This window comes from Dendrobates tinctorius, unplaced genomic scaffold, assembly GCF_039654945.1.
Source record: "Dendrobates tinctorius isolate UK_male_01 unplaced genomic scaffold, ASM3965494v1 ptg000093l, whole genome shotgun sequence".
In the NCBI taxonomy this organism is placed as follows: domain Eukaryota; kingdom Metazoa; phylum Chordata; class Amphibia; order Anura; family Dendrobatidae; genus Dendrobates; species Dendrobates tinctorius.
In genome coordinates this window covers 13222042-13248275 of record NW_027361761.1, presented here as the reverse complement: position 1 = coordinate 13248275, position 26234 = coordinate 13222042, and the positions used below count along the sequence as shown (strand labels likewise).

The 26234-nt window shown below is 44.4% G+C and overlaps 2 protein-coding genes across 4 annotated transcripts in view; one reads left to right on the top strand and one right to left on the bottom strand.

Annotated features, from left to right (window-relative positions):
• The window catches only part of LOC141098558 (cytochrome P450 2K6-like), a 411322-nt gene that overhangs the window by 156835 nt on the left and 228253 nt on the right, over positions 1 to 26234 (top strand). The gene's annotated exons all lie outside the window — the stretch shown is intronic.
• LOC141098557 (cytochrome P450 2K1-like) overlaps positions 1 to 26234 on the bottom strand; it is a 68957-nt gene that overhangs the window by 4278 nt on the left and 38445 nt on the right. For all 3 annotated transcript variants that reach the window (XM_073586447.1, XM_073586449.1, XM_073586448.1), the window contains exons 4-7: positions 22986 to 23135; positions 5946 to 6106; positions 1401 to 1577; positions 644 to 785 (exon numbers count right to left, since the gene is read on the bottom strand). In XM_073586447.1, the coding sequence (XP_073442548.1) occupies positions 644 to 785; positions 1401 to 1577; positions 5946 to 6106; positions 22986 to 23135 (630 nt within the window). The remainder of the gene's footprint in view (positions 1 to 643; positions 786 to 1400; positions 1578 to 5945; positions 6107 to 22985; positions 23136 to 26234) is intronic.

Sequence of the window (26234 nt, the reverse complement as noted above, 5' to 3'; positions counted from 1 at the left end):
TATCAAATTCATTATGAATTCCCCTAAAAATTAGGATTTGACAGAACGCAGACTTTTTTTTTTGACATTCAATTTACACAAATTCAAAGGCAAGATTACAACAACAAAAAATTTTTATAATCAACTTTTCTGGACAGTTCTACCTCCTTCACCAAGACACCTCCGGTCATCCTCACTGGTCTTATGTTCTTATGTCACTCCTGCGATTGGCCTAACGAGTTTATATGATCCAATCTCAAAGGAGTGATGGTAGAAAAGAAAACAAAAGCAGAAGATTGGAGCTATGGTGGCAAATGCCTCCGAACAGGTGAGGACCAGTGAGTGTAAATCTTTTATTTTGTAACCCCTTCCACCACTAATGGCAATTTATTTGGACAAAATTAAATCTGCCTGTTGAATTCCAGTGAATCTGTCAAATCAATTTTCTAGAAATTTGCTCTTCATTAAATCCAGTCAAACCCTAAGACCACTTTAGCTACTAGACAAAAGCTTTTAACACTTTTGTGTAGAATACAGGATTCCAAACACACACACACACAAAAGAGAGATTACTATTGATTCTAAATCAGATATTGAGTTTTGACACACAGGTAAAGTTAGGCAAAAAAAAAACCCCTTTGATTGGTGTAACCTCGAATCTTACCTTGAACTTCTGGATATTTCATCATGAGCAGAAGACCCCATCTCAATGTAGTTGATGTGGTTTCCATTCCAGCAATGAACAGATCGGCCACTAGAGCAATCAGGTTCTCATTGTGATAAAACTGAGTTGATTCCGGCTTTCCCTGTAAATGTTGATCACGTCATACAGTTATTACCTTATTGCAGATGACAGAAAAAGTAGGACTCGACTTGGATGTAAAGTACAAGTTAAACCAAGGAGAGAAGTCTAAGACTATGTGTAAACTAAGATATGTTGCACAGATGTTCTCCAAAAAACACCATAAAAATACCTTGAAAAACACTTGAAAGACTCCTCCTTTTTATTTCAATGTTAATTCATTTTTCTGCAGATATGAGAAGTTTTGAAAGTATTTTTTTCCCTCTTTAGCTTGTGAAAATTGCTTGGTGGGAAAAGGAAAGTGCATGACAATTCTTCGCAGAAGCTCCTGTTTGATTCTAGGCCAAACTCAGCATTGCCCAATGAAAAGGCATCAAAAAATGCATAAGGAAAAAAATATTTTTCAGAAGGCTACAAAAACTCTTTAAAACTGGTTCAATAAATGAAAACCTCCTGCAAAAACTTCCCTTAGAAGGCGTGTTTCCTGAAGCGTTATTCACTAGTAAAACTTGATTTTTACCGCTAAAACAAACATGCGCATGTACTAAAATAGTTTAATTTTCCCTCTACCGGTCGTAAATAATTTATTTTTTAATTCTAAGTTGATCAATTAAAATACCTCTTGCTGCTTGGTTAGGTAGGCATCGATTAGATTGCGCTGGTCATTCTTATCCAGTTCTTTTCTCTGTTTAGTAAATGTTGACTCTAAAAAGGCGTGAAACTCTCTGAGGTTGGCAAAAATTTTGTGGTGAGCTCCTGGAAGCCAGTGTATCAGCATAGGAAAACTGTTATAAAGCTTTACGATAAAAAAAAATAAAAAAAAAGATGTAGTACAAATATACATACCATAAATAAATGTAAATATAACCAAATATAAATTAATATTTAATTGAATTATTCATTAAATACATAAATAATAATAAATAATATTTTGGTAAAGTAAAATAATATTTGTCATGACCCACAAGGATCGGTCAAGCGGACAGCACAACAAACACCAACAACGGGATGGAAAAAGGGAGAGGAAGGTCTTAACACTAGGGAACGAGGGATGGGGCACCTCCTAACACAGCCTGTGCCTATCCTTAAGCTCCCCTAATGCCCTGTGTGGGTCTTTCACACCACTGCCGTCAGGTGCCTAGTCCCTAGCTGTCAATACACTTTACACTTGACAGTGTACTGGTCAGCAAGGACGCTAGAATCACCACTGCAAATGGTGTAAACACAGGGTGTATTGACAAGCATGAGTCAGACAAAGATAGGGAACAAGAAAACTTAGCTTTCAAGCTTCGACTGCAAGCTCCACACAACAGAGGATACGGAACCAGGAACTAAAGCAGTTGATATATGCTGGCACCAGAGAGCTCCCAACTCAACTTCTCAGCTGGTTATCAGAGACTGACCCTATCACCAACATTCAGCTGATGCGTCATGTGACTATTTAAAGTATGGTGGGAGTAGTCACCACCATCATCAGCTGACCAGCAACACAGAAGCTGCCAGTAAGGAAACTGACATTAACCATTGCTGGTCAAAAGTAAATACCATGTTTATATTAAAGCAGAACCAGAGCTGTCATGACTCCAAAAATGAGTTGTGACAAATATAAAGCTACAAAACAGAACCTGTAACCCCCTATCTACAAATACAGTGGCTTGTGAAAATATTTCCCCCCTTGGCCTTTTACCTATTCTGTTACATTGCTACCTGTGTTTAAAAAATTTTGTAATTCGAATTGTGCTTAATGCTTCAGCATTAAATAGTCTAAGTTGGTGAAGTGAGACTAATATGGACATAAATTAAATTTATGGGCTCAAATACCTAAAAATTGGTATATGTATTCACCCTCTTTGCTATGAAGCCCCTAATAATTTCTGATGCAAGCAATTACCTTCATAAGTCACATGCTTAGTGAAAGGAAATCCACCTGTGTGCAATCTAAATGTCACATGGTCTTTCAGTATATATACTGTATTTTCCAGTGTATAAGACGACTGGGCATATAAGACGACCCCCCAACTTCTCCAGTTAAAATATAAAATCTTCTTAAAAGTCGGGGGTCTCCTTATATGCTGGGTGTCATCTTATAGGGTTGGTGTGGACCAATCTGCATATGGTGGGGGGAGTGGTCCCGATGATGAAGGGAGGGGGCATCTCACAGGGAAGGTGTAAGTGGAGTATCCCCCTATTACCTCATTTGTGGCAGCGGTGCTCTCTGCGGGTCTCTGTGCTGGGGGCAGCTCCTCTTTCATCAGTGTGGTGGCTCTGTGCTGGGCGGCGGCTCCTCTTTCCACAGTGTGGGGGCGACTGTGCAGTGTCGGGGCTCTGCCGGCATTTGTTCAAAGCCCGGAGGCCCCGGCAGCTCCATTGCTGCGATGCAGTGGCCTCCGGGAAAATGGCCACTGGGGGCGGCATATGCTCAGATTCAGAGCTCATCCCGAGAATCCCATCCCAGGCTGGTGCAGTGGCAGTGGTCTGTGGTGTGGCGGTGCTCTGTGTGGTGGCGGTGCTCTGTGGGGTGGCTTTGCTCTGTGGGTTGGCTGTGCTCTGTGGGGTGGTGGGACTCTGTCTGGTGACTGTGCTCTGTGCGGTGGCTGTGCTCTGTGAGGTGGATGTGCTGTGGGGTAGCTGTGCTGTGGGGCGGCCTGTGCTCTGTGGGGTGGCAGGGCTCTGTGGGGTGGCTGTGCTTTGTGCAGTGGTGGTGCTCTGTGCGGTGGCTGTGCTCTGTGGGGTGGATGTGCTCTGTGCCGTGGCTGTGCTCTGTGGGGTGGCTGTGCTCTGGGGTGGCTGTGCTCTGTTGGGCGGTGAGGCTTTGTGGGGTGGCTGTGCTCTGTGTGACGGTGGTGTCGGGGCCGAGTGCTGGGGTGGCAGCGGCTCTCTGTGCTGCATTGGGGGCTCTGCCAGCATTTCATTAAAGCCCGAAAGCTCCTGCAGCTCCGTTGCTGCAACGTGGTGGCCTCCGGAAAGATGGCCGCCGGGGGCGGCGCATGCTCAGATTCAGATCTCAGGACGAGATCTCATTGCCGAGATATGAATCTGAGCATGCGCCGCCCCAGGCCTGAGCCAACCGCATTGCAGCATCGGAGCTGCGGGGGGCCACCATGCTTTGACGAAATGCTGGCGGAGCCCCCCACGCAGCACAGAGCCCCTCTGCCACCACACCACAGAGCCCCGACACCACCGCACCACAGAGCACAGCTACCACCGCACCAGCATGGGAATGGAGGCTGCATCGGGACCGCCGCCATGGGGACAGCCGCCACTGGGACCACCGCCACAGGATTTGTAAGTATATTGCGACCATAAGACGCACCCTCATTTTCCCCCCAAATTTTTTGGGAAAACAATGTGTCTTATGGTCCGAAATATACGGTACCTAATTTAAAATGCACAGTGGAAGTGCTGTTGATGGTGTACACAGAGGCTGAAGCCATGGGCCAGGTAAAACTGTGCCTGCTGCTGGACCACAACATACACGCTCATGAGATCTAGCTTCCTGTCTTGTTTTGCATGGGGGCGCGGGACATTACTCTTGAAGCCAGAACAGTGCTAAAAGGTGGTCATTTGGATGGCAGAAAATGTTTCCAGTATGTTTTTCAGCACCACCTGTCTTCCACACGGTCTAGTCTCACTAGCAAAGAGTCTGGACCACATAGTACTCACCCTAACCCTCTTTCCACTGACCATGGAGAGTCCTAGGACACAAGTAATCCCACACCACTCCGAGGAGCTCTTTACATTTCTATTTATTGATTTTGGCTTGTCACCCTGAATGTTTCAAAAGGGACATGAGGAGATCGTGTATTTGGATGCACAAATATTTGATTCACAAGAAGTCTACGGTGGGGAATAGAAATTATTGTCTCAAGATGTAGATGATGATGAGACACAGTTGCCCACAAGTGATGTTATTAAGTCAACCAGTCAGGAGGACCAGAGTGCGGAAGTGGAAGACGAGGCCTTGGACACTGAAGTTATTGACCTAATCTGCGAAGGTGCCATGCAGAGCAGTGCACAGCATTACAGATGGGCAGGGATCCACAAAACTACAACAGGCAAGAAGAGGCAGAGTGGTGAACAGTGAGAGAAGGTGGGCAACTGATTCCTAGAGCAGCCACACACAGCAAGTTCTCAAGTCAAGGGTTAGGTGTTCCCCAGTCTGGCACTTTTAGAAAGTACGAACAGTAAAAGAATGGTCATTTGCATCTTGTGCCATACCAAGATCAGCAGGAGAATGACCACCATCAGCATGCTCAGGCACATGTCACCAAAACACCCGACTAGGTGGACAGAACTCAACAATCAGTGTCTGCGGGTGACATGACTGCCTCTTACCTTGTGCTACGTGCTTGACAATCCTCTGTCCAGGATGCAGGCATGGATGTCTCACATCATGCACCCGAACTTTCACAAACACAATCAGCCACCACGGAAGATTATTAGTCTCAGCGAAGTGTTTGGCTTAATTTTTCAGGGGTGTGTATGATGACTACCTCTATAATTCTCTTACTTATATATGTAAAACCCCCAGGGGTAAATAAGGATTTTTAGTAATATGCTTTGCACGAATTCAGCAAAGTAGCAGTGAGGCACAAGCAACATTATGCTGAACCTTCAAGTGCCAAGCAAATGCTTAAAAAATAATAAATTCTCAAATAAACGCTTATCTGTTCCGCTTTTCTCACAGCTAGCTGTCCCAATCTCCGCACCTCTGCTTTTCGCTTTCCCCTGTTGCAAACATCTTCAACCTCTTGGCTTTTGGCCATGGCTTTCTGCATGACTTGGTCCCTGACATTATTGCATGTCATACCTTTGTGGCGCATTTTGTGATGTCACGATATTACGACATGCAATGCATTTCCTCCTTGATGGAATAATGTGAAGTAATGACTAAAGCCTAGTTGTGATGGAAGCCATGGCCTCAAGTGAAAAGGATGAAGAGAATGAGTGTAACAGGAAAAAAAGGAAAAGATGTACAGAAGAACAGATGGCAAGCTGTAGGGATGGCAGGACAGGTGAGCAATGAGGTGATTATTAAGGTCTTTTTTTTAACATTTTACATGTTACTGTATATACATGACCCCAGAGCTGAATAAGAATTTTCATCTAAAAACTCCACTATGAGTAAAATTTCCTTGCACAATTTGTTGAATACAAATCTTACCCGCACCAGGGGGCTCCCAAAGAGTCTCATATTTTCATTAATTAGATCTATAAGCTTTAGTATGGTGGGATCTTCATAACCAAATCTCTCACTGAGCAGTATGGACACAATTATATTGGCTACAGCAGAATTCACATTTTTATGGTTATTGAAAGGTTTTCCTAAAAATAGAAGATGAGATATTGTATAATAAAATAGGAAATACAGTGGGGACAATAAAGGAAAGATATATATCTTTGTACCGTGTTAGCCAGTAGATTGAAAAATATTCAGAATTGGGAGTCCTCAGTGGTTGATACCTTTTAATGGCTAACTGAAAAGATGGTAACACATTGCAAGCTTTCGAGACTACTCAGGTCTCTTCCTCAGGCTAGACTAATACAACATCTGAAGAATCAAATATTTAAGCACAACACAGCACAGAAAAAATGCAATAGATAAGACAAGTGACGTGAAGCTGAATCATCATTATGGGAGAGGGAGAAACATAAATATTGGAACAGTCCATAGATAAGGAGTCAGGATGTTTTATGGTCCCCTGATTGTGGTCTGGTTCTGTGTTGTGATGCCCCCACAAGGTCTTAGGAGCAAATTCCTTAATTGATGTAAAAATACATAAATCCAAGCGACACATTCATTCCTGCACTGAGTGTGTCAAAGTTCGTCATGGATTTGTACTCACAGACTCTTCTGTCTCTCTGAGATGTGAAGTTACCTTTCAATACCAGTAATATCATGTCCATGGTGCTGTGATCAGGCATACAAAAATGTTTGGCCACAGGTAGACCCATTCTTTTTTCTCTTATTGTGTGGCGATGAGAATTCATCCTTGTTCTCAGTTTTTGCCCGGTCTCCCCCACATACAGACCCCCAGTTGGACATTTAGTACAAATAATTAAGTACACCACATTAGATGTGATGCAGCTTAAAGTACTGCACCTGGGATCTTGTAGTCCTGATGTGAGTTGGGGATCTTTATCTTGTCTGTGGTCATTATAAATAGATAGCTTTTACATTTTTTTTGGTTGCAAGGAAAGGTTCCTGCAGCTGTTGGAGAGGACAGGGAGCTTCTGACAATGATGCTTCTTTAATTTGGGGGCTGCCTAAAACACAGTAGTGGGGGGGGTCTGGAACTATGGATTGTAATTGAGCATTGTCATGGTCCAGTCCGGAGATTATCTTCTGCTGTCTTCACTCCGGACTGGTCATGTGGGGGTTAATCTCCTCAGCCTCGTTCTGGAGCTAGCTGGGCTATTTCAATCCCTCACAGCCTGCTGACCAGTGTTAGTGATAGCTCAAGCTTGCAGTTTAGAGCCGCTGACCCTTGTACCCTGGTGATCCTCCTGCCCTTGACTGATATTCACGTGTATGACCCGGACTGATCTCTGACCCCGTCTCTTGGTATTCGTCTCTGCTGTTACGTTCCCTCTCTGGCATCTGACTCCCTGGCTTGTATCCCGACCACATATTTCGTCTCACGTTTTGGACCCCGTGCTCATGTTCTTGGCTTTCTGACTCTCGGCTTTGGTATTTGGACTACGTGTATTGCTGCTCCTTCTGGTACGTCTGCTCCTGCTAGTTTTTGACTCGGTTCGTCTGACTATTCTCTCTCGTTACCTGTGGCACCTGTGCTGTTGCTCAGGGTTGCTGCTCTTAGTGTATAACCTCTCTTCCCTCACCAGCTCCCCCTGGTGGAGGTTTCACTGCATTATCACTAACCACACATTTAAATGGGATTTTGCTTTTTTTTTTCTTTGGCCATGGATCTGCTGCACAACTTGGCAGATCAAGTGTCCAGTTTGACGCAGATGGCGCAGGACTTTTCTGTGAATCATCAGTCCCTTGTCATGTCTCAGACCCACTTACAGAGAGAACTCACTGAGACTATTAAGACCATGCAGGGAAACACCTCTCATATTGTTTGTCCACCAGGTGACTCTGTAGATGTTATTTTGCACTCTCCTGAACCCTCAGTTAAACTTCCTGACACATTTTCTGGCGAAAAAGATAAATTTCATATATTCAAGGAGAGTTGTAAATTATGGTTTTCTCTTAGACACCGATCGTCTGGGGATGAGACTCAGCGGGTGGGGATTGTTATCTCCTTACTTAGGGAGGGTCCCCAATCCTGGGCTTTTTCGTTGCCCCCTACTGCCCCTGAACGGATGTCGGTAGATAGGTTCTTTGAGGCCCTAGGACTTATCTATGATGAACCGGACCGTGTTAGGGTGGCAGAGGACAGTATTTTGGGTCTGGGGCAAGGGAAGCACTCAGCCGAATGGTACAGCTCCGAATTCCGTCGATGGTCCACTGAGGTGTCCTGGGACGACCCTGCACTGAGATGTCTGTTCAGGAAGGGACTGTCGGATTGCCTGAAGGACGCTCTGGCTCTCCATCCACCTCCCAGTTCATTGGAGGAGGCTATGAGTCAGGCTATCTGTATGGATCGGAGACTGCGGGAGAGAGGTGTTACTCAGCTAGGGTTTCTGTTTTTTCCTGCTAACCCTGATGTTTTGCCTCCATCTGAACCTATGGAAGTGGGAGCCACCAACCCCCAGGAGAAAGAGAGGAGACGGCGACGTGATGGAAAATTGTGTTTTTACTACGGAGATATTGGAAAAAAGACTGCCCCTCCTGTCCTCCGGCTAACAAGCGGCTGAGTCTGGGTGATAATCGTGGAGGTCACCCAGACTCTCAGGTACCTTTTTCTTCCTTTTCAAGAGTACTGCTAAAGGTGGAACTTGGTGTTGAGAACGGCTTTTTCCATACTTCGGCTTTTGTAGACTGTGGGTCATCCCTGAACCTGATTGACTCTAAGCTGGTGGCTCGCTGTAGATTAGGGACAGTTAGGTTGGGGACTCCCTTAAAAATTGTGGCTATTAATTCTACACCTCTCACTAAGGATGGTCTCCATTTCAGTTCTAAAGAATTTACCCTCAGGGTGGGGGCCCTACACCAGAAGCGCATGTCATGCTTTGTTTTGGATAACCTCCCTGCTGGCCTGGTGTTAGGGTTTCCCTGGTTGCAACGACATAACCCAGTTATTGACTGGGGGTCCCGGGATATTGTTAAATGGGGACCTGGGTGTTCTGAAAATTGTCTTGCTACTGTGTCTATGTCATCCGTCAACCTGGAGGGTATTCCGGAGTACCTAAAGGGTTTTAAGGATGTGTTCTCCGAAAAAGAGGCTGAGGTTCTACCACCACACCGCCCATTCGATTGTGCCGTGGATCTTGTTCACGGTGCCAAATTGCCCAAAGCCCGGCTGTACAATCTCTCCGGCCCTGAGAGGGCTGCTATGAAGGAGTATATCTCTGAGAGCCTCTGTAAAGGGCATATACGGCCATCTGTCTCTCCCGTGGCAGCGGAGTTCTTTTTTGTAAAAAAGAAGGATGGTGGTTTACGCCCATCCCTCGATTTTCGAGAACTGAATAAAATAACCATAAGAAACGCTTACCCTCTCCCACTGATACCTGATTTGTACAATCAATTGTCGGGGGCCAGGTGGTTCTCTAAGTTGGACCTCAGGGGAGCATACAATCTCATCCATATGCAGGATGGGGATGAATGGAAAACTGCGTTTCTCACCTTTGAGGGTCTGTTTGAAAATTTGGTTATGCCCTTCGGTTTGACTACCGCACCAGCGGTATTCCAAAATTTCATTACCCATGTTATTTCTGATTTTAAAGGAAGTTTTGTAGTTGTTTATCTTGACAATATACTTATATATTCTTCTGATAGACAAAGTCATATGGGTCATCTTCATGTGGTTCTCCAGAGGCTCAGGGAGAACTCACTCTTTGCCAAATTGGAGAAGTGTTCATTTTTTACTCAAGAAGTGTCCTTTCTAGGGGTCATCCTGTCTGCTGAGGGGTTTCGTATGGACCCTAGGAAGGTACAGGCCATTGTGGATTGGGTGCAACCCCGAGATCTCAAGGGTCTTCAGCGATTTCTGGGTTTCGCCAATTATTACAGAAAATTCATCAAGGGGTTCTCTCAAGTGGTGAAACCCCTCACTGATCTCACCCAAAAGGGAGCGGATCTTAAAAACTGGTCAGCTCCAGCTGTGGCGGCGTTTTCTTTGTTAATAGAACGTTTCATGACTGCTCCGCTACTGGTGTAACCTGACTTGTCTAAACCATTCATCGTAGAAGTGGATGCCTATGAGGTGGGAGTGGGGGCTGTGTTGTCCCAGGGGCCCACCACATTAACTAACTTAAGACCCTGTGCCTTCTTTTCTAAAAAATTTTCCTCTGCTGAAAGGAATTATGATGTGGGTAACCGAGAGTTGTTGGCCATTAAATTGGCTTTTGAAGAATGGAGGCATTTTTTGGAGGGGGCTGCCCATCGTATCACTGTCATTACAGATCACAAGAATCTGTCTTACATCGAATCCGCCAAACGTCTGACTCCGAGACAGGCAAGGTGGTCACTTTTTTTTTCCTGATTTCAGTTTTCCATCACTTTCAGACCAGGTTCCAAGAATGTGAAGGTGGATGCCTTGTCTCGCAGCCTAGATCCGGTATCGCCTCCGGAGCCTCCTTCCTCCATTCTTCAGCACGGGGTGGTGGTGGCTTTGGTGTCCCAGAGATTGGAGCAGGAGATTTGTGAGGCCCAATCTCTTGCTCCCCCGTCCATACCTGAAAATAAGCTCTTTGTGCCTGTCCAGTATCAGTTAAGGGTGCTTCGGGAGTTCCACGACTCAGCTCTGAGTGGGCATCCAGGAATCTCGGCCACTCGTAAAGCCATCACTAGGCTGTTCTGGTGGCCCTCGTTGACTTCTGATGTCACTAGTTTTGTGTCCTCCTGTGAAACTTGTGCCCGCGCTAAAGCCTCGCACAACCAGCCGGCCGGGGAATTGGTGCCACTGCCAATTCCGGATAGACCGTGGACTCACCTGTCCATGGATTTTATCACCGATCTTCCTCCCTCTAATGGCAAACCCGTGATCTGGGTAGTTGTGGATAGGTTCAGTAAACAAGCACATTTTGTACCCTTAACGGGCCTTCCCAATGCTGAGACTCTATCTAAGCTATTCATTGAGCATGTGATTCGGTTGCATGGTGTGCCTGTCAGTGTGGTGTCTGATAGAGGGGTGCAATTCGTGTCAAAATTCTGGAGAGCTTTTTGTAAAAGGCTGGGCATCAGTCTGACCTTTTCATCGGCCTACCATCCCGAGACCAATGGTCAGACTGAAAGGACCAATCAGTCTTTAGAGCAGATCCTGCGGTGTCTTGTCACATCCAGACAGGATGATTGGTGCTCTGTGATACCTATGGCGGAATTCGCCTTCAATAATTGTGTCAATCAGTCTACTGGTACTTCTCCTTTCTTCTGCAACTATGGGTTTCACCCTCATTTTGGTGAATTCTCCAGGCTAGATTCGGAGTGTCCAGGGGCTGATTCAGCCTTTTTGCGGTTGGAGGAGGTTTGGAGGGAAGTTCAGAGAAACACTGGGGAGGCTCAGGGCAAATATAAGTTTTTTGCGGATAAACGACGCTCGGTGGGGCCGACTTATCAGGTGGGGGATAAGGTATGGTTATCCACCAAAAACATAAGGCTGAGAATTCCCTCTGCTAAGTTGGGTCCCAAGTTTATTGGTCCGTATGAGATTTTAGAGGTGATTAATCCTGTGATCTTTCGTCTGCGGTTGCCTCCGTCATTACGGATTCCTAATGTGTTCCATAAAGTGCTTCTGAAGCCGTCGGTGCCTTCCTCTGACAAGTCTCCCTCGCACCCGCCGCCTGTTATGGTAGATGGGCAGACCGAGTACGAGGTGGAACAGGTGGTGGATTCTCGTATGCTCCGTCGTTCACTTCAGTACTTGGTCCATTGGAAAGGATACGGTCCTGAGGATCGGTCATGGGTGCCGGCGCGTTCGGTCCATGCGGATCGGTTGGTCCGAGCCTTTCACGCTCGTCATCCAGGGAAGCCTGGGGGTCCAGTGGCCCCCCATTGAGAGGGGGGCACTGTCATGGTCCAGTCCGGAGTTTATCTTCTGCTGTCTTCACTCCGGACTGGTCATGCGGGGGTTTACCTCCTCAGCCTCATTCTGGAGCTAGCTGGGCTATTTCAATCCCTCAGAGCCTGCTGACCAGTGTTAGTGATAGCTCAAGCTTGCAGTTTAGAGCCGCTGACCCTTGTACCCTGGTGATCCTCCTGCCCTTGACTGATATTCACGTGTATGACCCGGACTGATTTCTGACCCCGTCTCTTGGTATTCGTCTCTGCTGTTACGTTCCCTCTCTGGCATCTGACTCCCTGGCTTGTACCCTGACCACGTATTTCGTCTCACGTTTTGGACCCCGTGCTCATGTTCTGGCTTTCTGACTCTCGGCTTTGGTATTTGGACTACGTGTATTGCTGCTCCTTCTGGTACGTCTGCTCCTGCTAGTTTTTGACTCGGTTCGTCTGACTATTCTCTCTCGTTACCTGTGGCACCTGTGCTGTTGCTCAGGGTTGCTGCTCTTAATGTATAACCTCTCTTCCCTCACCAGCTCCCCCTGGTGGAGGTTTCACTACAAGCATCTTTTTGTAGTAAAGGTTGTAATTTCTGTGCAACTCCCCTTAGCACCTCCAGATTTGCATTGTAGGCTACTACTAGAGACACCCGGTTATTTTCTTCTTTAGCTTTGTAATGTAGCAGGTGATTCATTTATATTCTGGTGGATCTTGTAATTTGGCTTTGAATTGTTCTCGGATGGTAGCCCTGATTCAAAAAGGTCTTTTTGAGGCGACCAAGGTGTTCATCTCTATCCATGGGGTTGGAACATATACGATTGTATCTGATGGCTTGGCTGTAGATAATAGAGCTCTTTACGTGTTTTGGATGGAAACTGTCCCATTTAATGTATGTTGGACGGTCGATTGGCTTCTGATACAGGGATATCTCTATTTCATAATAGGGGGTCTGTATGTGGGGGAGACCGGGCAAAAGCTTAGAACAAGGATGAATTCTCATTGCCACACAATAAGAGAAAAAAGAATGGATCTACCTGTGGCAAAACATTTTTGTATGCCTGATCACAGCACCGTCGACATGAAATTACTGGTATTGAAAGGTAACTTCACATCTTAGAGAGACAGAAGAGTCTGTGAGTACAAACTCATGATGAACTTTGACACTCTCAATGCTGGAATGAATGTGTGGCATGGATTTATGTCTTTTTACATCAATTAAGGAATTTGCTCCTAAGACCTTGTGGGGGCATCACACAACACAGAACCAGACCACAATCAGAGGACCATAAAACATCCAGACTCCTTATCTATGAACTGGTCCAATATTTATGTCTATCCCTCTCCCATAATGATAGTTCTGCTTCACGTCACTTGTCTTATCTATTGCATTTTTTCTGTGCTGTGTTCTTTATAAATATGTGATTCTTCAGATTTTGTTTTAGTCTTTGCCTGATGAAGAGACCTGAGTTGTCTCGAAAGCTTGAAATGTGTTACCATCATTTCAGTTAGCCATTAAAAGGTATCAACCACTAAGGACTCTTAATTCTTGGGAAAATAAGAGTTTGATTCACTGCCGATTTTGCACATTTACCTGTCTACACAGAACGGAGAGGTCTGTAATTTGTATCGTAAATACACACCAATTGTGAGGAACAGAATCTTCATAAAATCCAGAAAACCACATTGTATGATTTTTACAGAATTAATGTGCATTTTATTGCATGAAATATGTATTCTCTTATGTCCCAGAACATAATAAACATTTGTTTTCAAAAATCTATAATAATATTAATACTCACCCAGCACTCACCTGTCCTATTTTGGATCCCCGCTCCAGTCTGGTTTTCCTCTTTGGTCTAGTCACCAGTGTTATCGTCACTGGGCCATCTCTGATGCATTCTGGTGCCTGACATCTTCATCATCTCTTGTGCTGATTCAACTGAGACTTCATGGCATTGCGTGATTCATGACATGACATTACCTGTCATGATATGTTAATATCCCGGACACCGGGTGATGGCTAAGATGCCAGGTGAATTACTTTTATAATGAACCAGTGAAGATTTAATTGGTGACCAGACCAAAGAAGCTTACAAACAAGAGAATAAGTGCATTGTGGGCCTTGTGAGTATTTTTTTTTAAACCCCTTCTGGCAGATACATTTTTTTTTTGCAAAATTAAAACAAATTCAATCAGGCCCGAAGCCATTCTCTCATCTCTACTAGAGAATACCGTAATTTACCCTTAATTTACCCTTTGTAAATCCCTTGTACATGATCCATTCACGGCTAATCAAAGTGATAAGTTATTTCTGCCACCACTAGAAATCACCCATTGAAGCCAAATATTTTGCTATGTAGTGATCTCCTCCTATCAAAAAATGTAGGTAATTGTCTTATAAAATTCTTTGAGGTCCCCTGATTCTTCTGCTCTTTTCCATTTTGCAGAAATATTCACATCTGTCATTTTTTGAGCACAGCATGAGAAATCTCTGTTTGCAGACAAGCTGGGCCTTACTTTGAAGTCTTCTCTGGTGACGTGCACTTACACACTCCATCCAAGATGCTGCCAATCAACAGTTTGACACCTGATCTATAGGTCTACCAGTCTGAGATGTGCAATTGTCAGCATCTGTGAGGAAGGGGTGAAAGCAAATGCCCTCAGTGAAGACTGTGAAGAAGATCCGATTTGGACAGCAAGCAGAAATTTCACATACTGAGCTCCAAAAGCAACAAATGTTAGTATCTCTGCAAGGGAGTAACATAGCGCAAAACAGAAAGGAGCATCAGAATCAGGGGAACTTGGGGAATTTAACAAGATGTTTAACTAATATTTTTGAGAACATTACAGGACTTCTTTAACATAATATAATATATTGTTTAATGTAATATCTAATACAGTATCATGTTTATCAGCAGCTCATCTGCAGTTTACAATGGGTAATGTGCTTCTGAGAACAAAAAGTTGTGTTCCGCTAAACAATGCAATCACCCAATAAAATGAATGAGCAACATTTTGCTGATTTGTGGGGCACTTGATGACATATTTACATCTTTGAAATATTGTCTGTAAAGCCGAGATTTAAAAATGGATGCTACATATACACAGTATGTGACACAAACATTATATGTCACACACAAATACAAAAACTCCATGCTACACACATACAGTAATCACACATAGCACACAGGCATGTATATACAGAGTGCATACACACACGCACACTGTCACGGGTTTACCGTGACAGAGAGGGGTCAGAAGACCGCAGCGTCTAATTTTATGTACTCCTGCACTGATCAGAAGTACTTCTCCATCTTATTAAATGGTTCATGTTTCTAATAGCAGCGCATTGGTTACACTGTTCAGGTTTGAGCCTTTGAAGCTTTCCTGCTTGGATGATCTCAGCTGTTCGGTATTGGCCACTTCCTCCTTCTATATATACTCACCTCTGGTAATCTGGATTGCCAGTTTTAGTCTTTCATGTTGCTTGCTCTCAGTTGGTTTAGACAGTCGAGGAAATTTTTCAGGCACTGGGTCACATATACGAAAACCCCAATTATGCCTCCCTGGCCAAGTCTACATTACGTCAGCTTTGGCAGTGAGAGTGATAAATCCAAAGGGAGTTCGTAGCTATATTCCGCGCTGCCGCTTTAGACAAATTCCAGGAGAATGCTGTATGATTGCAGTGGTTTTATTCTACGCATTTCAGGGGTCTCATGCCCCCTTCATCAGGAAATACCACAAAATACATACAGGTATCACAGACATAAATAAGTTTGGAAGGACGCGGCAAAGTGAATGAGTGACTTCATTAAAGATAAGATCGCAGGCAGCTTTTGTGTTCAACGCGTGACACATAAGTCTTTCCACTGCACAGGAGAGGCAGTAACATTCTTGTACTGCTCACTGAGAGAAGGTGAAGTATACAGGAAAGATGTATATCTTTGTCTCGTGTTAGCCAGTAGATAGAAAAAATATGTGATTGTTCAGATTTTGTATTATTCTATGCCTGATGAAGAGACCTGAGTAGAGTTGAGCGATACCGTCCGATACTTCAAAGTATCGTATCGGATGGTATCGGCCGATCTTTAAAAAAAGTATCGGTATCGCCGATTCCGATACCGGAAGTCCCATTCAAGTCTATGGGACTTCCGGTATCGGAATAAGAAAAACCCTTTCCTGCCCTTGTACAGCCTCTCTGGGGTCTGTACGGGCCTTTGGGGGGGCTGTGCCGGCCTGCCAGGGGGTCTGTGCAGGCTCCGGTGGTCTGTGCCGGCCTGCCGGTGGTCTGTGCAGGCTCCGGGGGGCTGTGCCGGCCTGCCGGGGGGCTGTGCCGGCCTGCCGGGGGGCTGTGCAGGCTCCGGGGGGCTGTGCCGGCCTGCCGGGGGGCTGTGCCGGCCTGCCGGTGGTCTGTGCAGGCTCCGGGGGTCTGTGCAGGCATCGTCCGATGGGACTACAAGTCCCATCGGGCGATGCCTGCTACCATGACAGTGATTGACACATTAGCCAATGATGGGACAGTAGTAGTCCCATCATCCGGCTAATGTGTTAAATGTAAAAAAAAAAAAAAAAAAAAAAAAAATTACATGCTACATACATACAACATGCATACTACATACATGCTACATTCATACTACATACTACATACATGCTACATTCATACTACATAAATACTACATTCAACATACATACTACATATATACTACATGCATGCTACATACATACTGCATGCTACATACATACCACATATATACTACATACATACTACATGCATGCTACATGCATGCTACATACATAACATATATACTACATGCATGCTACATACATACTACATGCTACATACTACATATATACTACATGCATGCTACATACATGCTACATACTACATATATACTACATGCATGCTACATACATACTACATGCTACATACATACTACATATATACTACATGCATGCTACATACATACTACATGCTACATACATACTACATATATACTACATACATACTGCATACATACTACATGCATGCTACATGCATGCTACATACATACCACATACATAACACATATATACTACATGCATGCTACATACATACTACATGCTACATACATACCATATACATACTACATGCATGCTACATACATACTACATGCTACATACATACTACATATATACTACATGCATGCTACATACATACTACATGCTACATACATACTACATATATACTACATGCATGCTACATACTACATGCTACATACATACTACATACAGTCATATGTAAAAGTTTGGGCACCCCTATTAATGTTAACCTTTTTTCTTTATAACAATTTTGGTTTTTGCAACAGCTATTTCAGTTTTATATATCTAATAACTGATGGACTCAGTTATATTTCTGGATTCAAATGAGGTTTATTGTACTAACAGAAAATGTGCAATCTGCATTTAAACAAAATTTGACCGGTGCAAAAGTATGGGCACCCTTATCATTTTCTTGATTTGAACACTCCTAACTACTTTTTACTGACTTCCTGAAGCACTAAATTGGTTTTGTAACCTCATTGAGCTTTGAACTTCATAGCCAGGTGTATCAAATCATGAGAAAAGGTATTTAAAGTGGCCACTTGCAAGTACTTCTCCTATTTGCTTCTCCTATGAAGAGTGGCATCATGGGCTCCTCAAAACAACTCTCAAATGATCTGAAAACAAAGATTATTCAACATAGCTTTTCAGGGGAAGGATACAAAAAGTTGTCTCAGAGATTTAACCTGTCAGTTTCCACTGTGAGGAACATAGTAAGGAAATGGAAGAACACAGGTACAGTTCTTGTTAAGCCCAGAAGTGGCAGGCCAAGAAAAATATCAGAAAGGCAGAGAAGAAGAATGGTGAGAACAGTCAAGGACAATCCACAGACCACCTCCAAAGACCTGCAGCAGCATCTTGCTGCAGATGGTGTCACTGTGCATCGGTCAACAATACAGCGCATGCATAACGCCTTTTTGTATGACCAAACAACTCAATCTTTGTTTCATCAGTCCACAGGACCTTCTTCCAACATGTAACTGGCTTGTCCAAATGTGCTTTTGCAGACCTCAGGCGACTCTGCTTGTGGCGTGCTTGCAGAAACGGCTTCTTTCGCATCACTCTCCGATACAGCTTCTCCTTGTGCAAAGTGCGCTGTATTGTTGACCGATGCACAGTGACACCATCTGCAGCAAGATGATGCTGCAGGTCTTTGGAGGTGGTCTGTGGATTGTCCTTGACTGTTCTCACCATTCTTCTTCTCTGCCTTTCTGATATTTTTCTTGGCCTGCCACTTCTGGGCTTAACAAGAACTGTACCTGTGTTCTTCCATTTCCTTACTATGTTCCTCACAGTGGAAACTGACAGGTTAAATCTCTGAGACAACTTTTTGTATCCTTCCCCTGAAAAGCTATGTTGAATAATCTTTGTTTTCAGATCATTTGAGAGTTGTTTTGAGGAGCCCATGATGCCACTCTTCATAGGAGAAGCAAATAGGAGAACTACTTGCAAGTGGCCACTTTAAATACCTTTTCTCATGATTTGATACACCTGGCTATGAAGATCAAAGCTCAATGAGGTTACAAAACCAATTTAGTGCTTCAGGAAGTCAGTAAAAAGTAGTTAGGAGTGTTCAAATCAAGAAAATGATAAGGGTGCCCATACTTTTGCACCGGTGAAATTTTGTTTAAATGCAGATTGCACATTTTCTGTTAGTACAATAAACCTCATTTGAATCCAGAAATATAACTGAGTCCATCAGTTATTAGATATATGAAACTGAAATACCTGTTGCAAAAAACAAAATTGTTATAAAGAAAAAAGGTTAACATTAATAGGGGTGCCCAAACTTTTACATATGACTGTATATACTACATGCATGCTACATACATACTACATACATACCACATGCTACATACATACCACATATATACTACATACATACAATACATTCATACAATACATACATAGACATACAGTACATATAACATAGAGTAACATACTTACCAATACTTGTCACATTGTTCCCCGAAGCCATTGTCTTTTCCGGAATAAATATTAACATAACAAACCACAAAAATACTCACCCACGATCCGAAGCAGTCCACGAGTGTGTCCCACGACGATCTTGGGTAGAGAACTGCAGCATCAGCTGTTGCTGCCGTTCTCTACGGGCTGCAGGAATCCAATGACGGAAGGTAGGTATCCTTCCGCACTGTATTCCTCCGCCACTTAAAAAAAAAAAAGTCCCTAGTCTCACTTTATGCCATTGCTGCGTGGGAAATTCCCACACAGCAATGGCATAAAGTGAGACTAGGGACTTTTTTTTTTTTTAAGTGGCGAAGGAATACAGTGCGGAAGGATACCTACCTTCCGTCATTGGATTCCTGCAGCCCGTAGAGAACGGCAGCAACAGCTGATGCTGCAGTTCTCTACCCAAGATCGTCGTGGGACACACTCGTGGACTGCTTCGGATCGTGGGTGAGTATTTTTGTGGTTTGTTATGTTAATATTTATTCCGGAAAAGACAATGGCTTCGGGGAACAATGTGACAAGTATTGGTAAGTATGTTACTCTATGTTATATGTACTGTATGTCTATGTATGTATTGTATGAATGTATTGTATGTATGTAGTATATATGTGGTATGTATGTAGCATGTAGTATGTATGTAGTATGTATGTAGCATGCATGTAGCATGTAGTATGTATGTAGCATGCATGTAGTATATATGTAGTATGTATGTAACATGCATGTAGTATGTATGTAGCATGTATGTAGTATGTATGTGGTATGTATGTAGCATGTAGTATGTATGTAGCATGCATGTAGTATATATGTAGTATGTATGTAGCATGTAGTATGTATGTAGTATGTATGTGGTATGTATGTGGCATGTAGTATGTATGTAGCATGCATGTAGTATGTATGTAGTATGTATGTAGTATGTAGCATGTATGTAGTATGTATGTGGTATGTATGTAGCATGTAGTATGTATGTAGCATGCATGTAGTATATATGTAGTATGTATGTAGTATGTATGTGGTATGTATGTAGCATGTAGTATGTATGTAGCATGCATGTAGCATGCATGTAGTATGTATGTAGCATGTATGTAGTATGTATGTAGTATGTATGCAGTATGTATGTAGCATGTATGTAGTATGTATGTAGTATATATGTAGTATGTATGTAGCATGTAGTATGTATGTAGCATGCATGTAGTATGTATGTAGCATGTAGTATGTATGTAGCATGCATGTAGTATGTATGTAGCATGTATGTAGTATGTATGTAGTATATATGTAGTATGTATGTAGCATGTAGTATGTATGTAGCATGCATGTAGTATGTATGTAGCATGTATGTAGTATGTATGTAGTATATATGTAGTATGTATGTAGCATGTAGTATGTATGTAGCATGTATGTAGTATGTATGTAGTATGTATGTAGCATGTAGTATGTATGTAGCATGCATGTAGTATGTATGTAGTATGTATGTAGTATTTTTTTTTTTTTTTTTTTTTTACATTTAACACATTAGCCGGATGATGGGACTACTACTGTCCCATCATTGGCTAATGTGTCAATCACTGTCATGGTAGCAGGCATCGCCCGATGGGACTTGTAGTCCCATCGGACGATGCTTGCACAGACCCCCGGACATCAGCACAGCCCCCCGGCAGGCCGGCACAGCCCCCCGGCAGGCCGGTACAGACCCCCACAGGGTGCACAGACCACCGGCAGGCCGGCACAGCCCCCCGGCAGGCCGGTACAGACCCCCACAGGGTGCACAGACCACCGGCAGGCCGGCACAGCCCCCCGGCAGGCCGGTACAGACCCCGGGCAGTCCACACAGCCCCCCAGCAGGCCGGCACAGCTCCCCGGCAGGCCGGCAGAGACCCCCGGAAGGCCCGAAATGACGGCGCATCATGATGCGCACACACCGCGCATCATGATGACGTCAGTCTGTCAATCAACTTTGAACTTCCGATTCCGATGCCGAATTCCGATATTGAAAAAATATCGGAAGTCGGTATCGGAATTCCGATACAGCAAGTATCGGCCGATACCCGATACTTGCGGTATCGGAATGCTCAACACTAGACCTGAGTAGTCTCGAAAGCTTGCAATTTGTTACAATCTTTTCAGTTATCCATTAAAAGGTGTTTAGTCAGTGTTAGCATGCTTTTTAGTTGTCAGGTATCCAGTACCCACCAGTCTGCTACCTGTCCCGAACCTGTCTCTCTGTATTTGCCTTGTGCTCCTGTATTTCAGTCGAGCCCACCATTGCTTACCTGCCTGCATATCAGCCATACCCGCCTGCACCTATTTGCCTGCACTTCAGCCGTTCCCACCACCATCTGTCTGCCTGCTTATCAACCATGTCTGCCAGCATTTGCCGTGCCAGTCTGTATACCAGTCGACCCTGTCTGACCTTGTTGTGCCAGTTTGTAAATGATCTGTCCTAGCCTGCACCTGCTACGCCAGTCTGTATATCAGCTGTACCCGCCTGCACTGGCCGTGTTCTCCATTATTTCTGTTGTGCCTGGCTCTAGGTATCAAGTCCATCTAGTCTTGGCTGTACCAGATACGCGCCTTTTTGGGGGTCAGCTGCCATGTGTCCAAAGGCTGTCCTCGAGTAGAACCTGGCGTTCATCTGGAGCCAACTCTACCCCACCATCAGGGGCTCTAGCAAAGAGTCAGGTGTTCACCATTCCACGTCCCTCCAGGTGCTCCTCGGATCACAGCACAGTGATTCTACCACTTTCCATTCTGATGTCTTTATTAATATATACCATCAGGAGTCCATACATTCTGATGTTATCACTAATATATACTACTAGTAGCTTATCCATTCGGATGTGGTCAATAATATATACCTACCAGGAATCCATGTATTCTAGCCTCTACCACACACGCACGCACACATAAAAACATACACATATAGATAGAAAGACAGACAGAGAGACACACAAACACAGACAGACAATAGAGAAATTACCACCAGCCCATCTCTTCAGTTCTTCCCACTCTTGCAGAGCAGCAGAGTACAGGATCTGTGGTGACATCAGAGTCACATGACCGGTCACATAATCATGATCTTACCAAAGGTCCAGAAATCTTACAGAGTACAAGACCTGTTGTCAAATCATGGTCACAAAACCGGTCATAACATAGGGACATCACCAAAGGTCCTGAAGCAGTCTTCGCATCAGAAACTACTTTGATAATTACCAGAGTAGCTCCTGCTGTAGATGCTGGGGACCCCCAAGGTGGGGTGGGGTCTCTAAGTAATTGCCCAGATTTTTTACCCCTAGTGCCAGCTTTGAGTGTGAACACACTATTTCAGACATGAACCCTAGGATGTACAGTATTTCAGAAATAGCTTCTTCCTCTTTAATTTGGGTGTATGACATGCTGCTGGTTCATGCCATTCAGTTATTAGTTGGAGAGTCTGTAGTGAATCCTAATGAAATTTCATTAGTTTTATGATCATTATAAGGACGGGATCACACATGTGAGAAACTCTGACGAGTTTCTCATCTTAATACCGGGCACTGCCACACATGTGAGAAACTCTGACGAGTTTCTCATCTTAATACCGGGCACTGCCACCGGCACTAGGATCAGAGCGTGCGGCTGCATAGAAATACATGCAGACTCACGCTCTGCTCCCGAGTGCCAGCGGCAGTGCCCGGTATTAAGATGCAAAACTCATCCGAGGTTCTCACATGTGTGATCCTGGCTTAATATGTATAATTCTACATGTAAATTACTAGAATCACTAATCATAAACCACTCCCAGAGTGTCCCCCATTGTAATCTGTGATGAAATCAGACAGTGCCATCAAAAGTGAAATGTAGAATTACATATTGAAGTCAATGGGCTGCTCATCCAGATGGACACATGCTGCCTGTTACTGCTAATATAGACTAAAAATTACGGTCTTGAACATTGGACCCCCTTAAAACTCAGATTTTGCCAATAAGGTATTTGAAAATTAGTTTTCTATACCAGACACCGCTTTAATAAAATGATGAACATCAGCTTACCCTTATATGTCCTAAACTTCTGCACCAGAGACGCGGCCTCTTCAGTAATCTTGTCCTCTATACCCTTCTTTCCCATTCCATAATCTCGTAATGTGGACAGAGTGAATCTTCTCATCACTTTCCAGTTCTCTCCATTAGCAAGGACGATTCCTGAATATAGCAAAGACATGTTTCATTGCTGTGTCCTAAGATAAAGCAACCAGTATGGACATGTCTATAGTGTTAACAAGGGACATCCATAGAGATGCGTAAAGATAGCAAAAAAATTTTTAGGCAGCTTTTCTAAATTTGGACGGCACGTTAGCTTCAGTCCGAAAATAGTCGGTCCAATTCGACATGCCAAAATGGCTGTGAAAAGACATTTACTATATCCTGATGTCTCTCTAGACCACAGAACATTACAAATGTAGGGGAGGGGAATGGTTTAAGAAAATAAATCATCAAATTCCAACTGCACCTTCAACCCAATCCCTCCTCTTCCCTCCCTAATACTCCCCTCTTTTGAAGTCCACTCTGTCCGCATCTGCTCTCCCTCCAACCTCCAAGTGGCTGTCATATACCGACCTCCAGGCTCGACCACTGCCTTAATTGACCAATTCTCTACCTGGCTTCTTCATTTTCTTTCAACTGACACTCCCACTATCATCATGGGTGACTTCAACATCCCCACTGATACCCTTCAGTCAGCAGCCTCCAAACTCCTGTCCCTTACTTCATTCTTTGGACTTACTCAGTGGTCCACCTCAGCCACCCACACAGATGGATACACATTAGACCTGGTCATCACCCGTCTCTGCTCTCTTTCTAACTTCACCACCTCCCCTCTCCCTCTATCTGTCCATCATCTACTCACTTTCTCATCCCTGTCCTCCTCACTTGGCACCCATGTCCAGCAACACACACACCCCCGCAGAAACCTTGCACATCTAGACACCCACGCGCTCTCTGACTCTATTCTACCACTGGCATCCATATCCTCACTCCATGACACAGACGGTGCCACTGCTTTCTCCAATGCCACTCTCGCATCAGCTATTAACGTGGTTGCCCCTCTCGTTCATGGCAGAATGCGACGTACCAACAGACAACCCTGGCACAATAACACCACTAAAAAGCGCCGGCAAGTGTCCAGAATTGCAGAGCGGCGCTGGAAGAAAACAAATTCGCAAGATGACTTCACCACATTGAAACAGGCAACACTCGATTTCAAATCTGCCCTCACCTCTGCTAAACAGGCCTACTTCACAACACTCGTATCTTCCCTATCCGAGGACTTTGCCACACACTTCAAAAACAAGATTGACCAAGCAAGGCAAGTCTTCATCACTCAACCACCACAACCCCTTTGTATACCAGACCAATGCCCAAACCCCATAACCTCACTCTCCAACATCACTGAAGGGGAGCTTAATCGTCTCTTCAAATCGCACCTCACAACCTGTGCACTTGACCCCATCCCATCCCACCTCCTCTCCAACCTCACCACCACACTTATCCCATCCCTAACCCACCTCTTCAACCTATCACTAACGTCCGGTACCTTCCCTTCTGCTTTCAAGCATGCCACAATCACGCCTATCCTTAAAAAGCTAACCCTCGACCCAACCGCTATGTCCAGCTATCGCCCAATATCATTGCTTCCATTCGCTTCCAAACTCCTGGAACAGCACGTAAACGCTGAACTTTCCTCCCACCTATCATCTAACTTGCTCTTTGACAATCTACAATCTGGTTTCCGCCCCCATCACTCCACTGAGACAGCCCTGACCAAAATTACTAACGACCTACTTACAGCCAAATCAAATGGACAATACTCTATACTCCTGCTTCTAGACCTGTCCTCTGCATTTGACACAGTTGACCACTGCCTCCTACTAGAGATCATCAATTCCTTCGGCATAACAGCCTTGCCCTATCCTGGATCTCCTCATACCTTTCCAACCGCACATTCAGCCTCTCCCACTCCCTCACCACCTCCTCATCCCACCCTCTCTCTGTTGGAGTTCCCCTAGGCTCAGTTTTAGAACCCCCTACTCTTCTCAATCTATACACTTGGTCTGGGGCAACTCATAAAGTCCCACGGATTCCACTACCACCTTTATGCTGATGACACTCAGATCTACCTCTCTGACCCAGACGTCACCTCTCTGCTGTCCAGAATCCCAGAGTGTCTATCAGCCATACCCTCCTTCTTCTCCTCTCGCTTCCTCAAACTCAATGTAGACAAATCTGAACTCATCATCTTTCCTCCATCTCACAGATCTTCCTTACCCGACCTAGCTATAACAATTAATGACATCACACTTTCCCCGTACCAGAAGTCCGCTGCCTCAGAGTAACCTTTGACTCTGCCCTGTCCTTCAAACCGCACATCCAAGCTCTTTCTACCTCCTGTCATCTCCAGCTCAAAAATATTTCCACAATCCGTCCTTTCCTCAACCCTCAATCTACTAAAATGCTTGTGCATGCCCTCATCATCTCCTGCCTCGACTACTGCAGCATCCTTTTCTGTGGTCTCCCTGCTAACACCCTCGCACCTCTCCAGTCCATCCTTAACTCTGCCGCCCGACTAATTCATCTCTCTCCTCGCTACTCCTCCGCTTCTCCCCTCTGCAAATCTCTTCACTTGCTCCCATTCCCTCAACGTATCCAGTTCAAATTACTAATACTGGCCTACAAGGCCATCTATAAACTGTCTCCCCCATATGTCTCTGAACTAATCTCCCGATACCTTCCCTCACGTAATCTCCAGTCCTCCCAAGACCTCCTTCTCTCCTCCACACTTATTTGCTCCTCACCAACAGCCTCCAAGACTTCTCCCGAATAGCCCCTATTTTCTGGAATTCTTTGCCCAAACAAGTCTGACTATCAACCACATTTGGATCCTTCAGACGGAACCTGAAAACCCACCTCATCAAGAAAGCCTACAGCCTGCAATGACCCTGCTACCTCCTTATTTCTCACCACTGCCGGTGATATCACCTCAACCAACACCGGAACTGCTGCAACCCACCAACCTACTGTCTCCTTCCCCACCATCCTGTAGCATGTAAGCCCGAAAGGGCAGGGTCCTCTCTCCCCTCTGTATCAGTCTGTCATTGTTAGTTTGTTTACTGTAAGTGATATCTGTAATTTGTATGTAACCCCTTCTCATGTACAGCACCATGGAATCAATGGTGTTATATAAATAAATAATAATAATAATAATAATAATAATCAAATTTACTCCATTGCTAGAGCCCCCAAAGA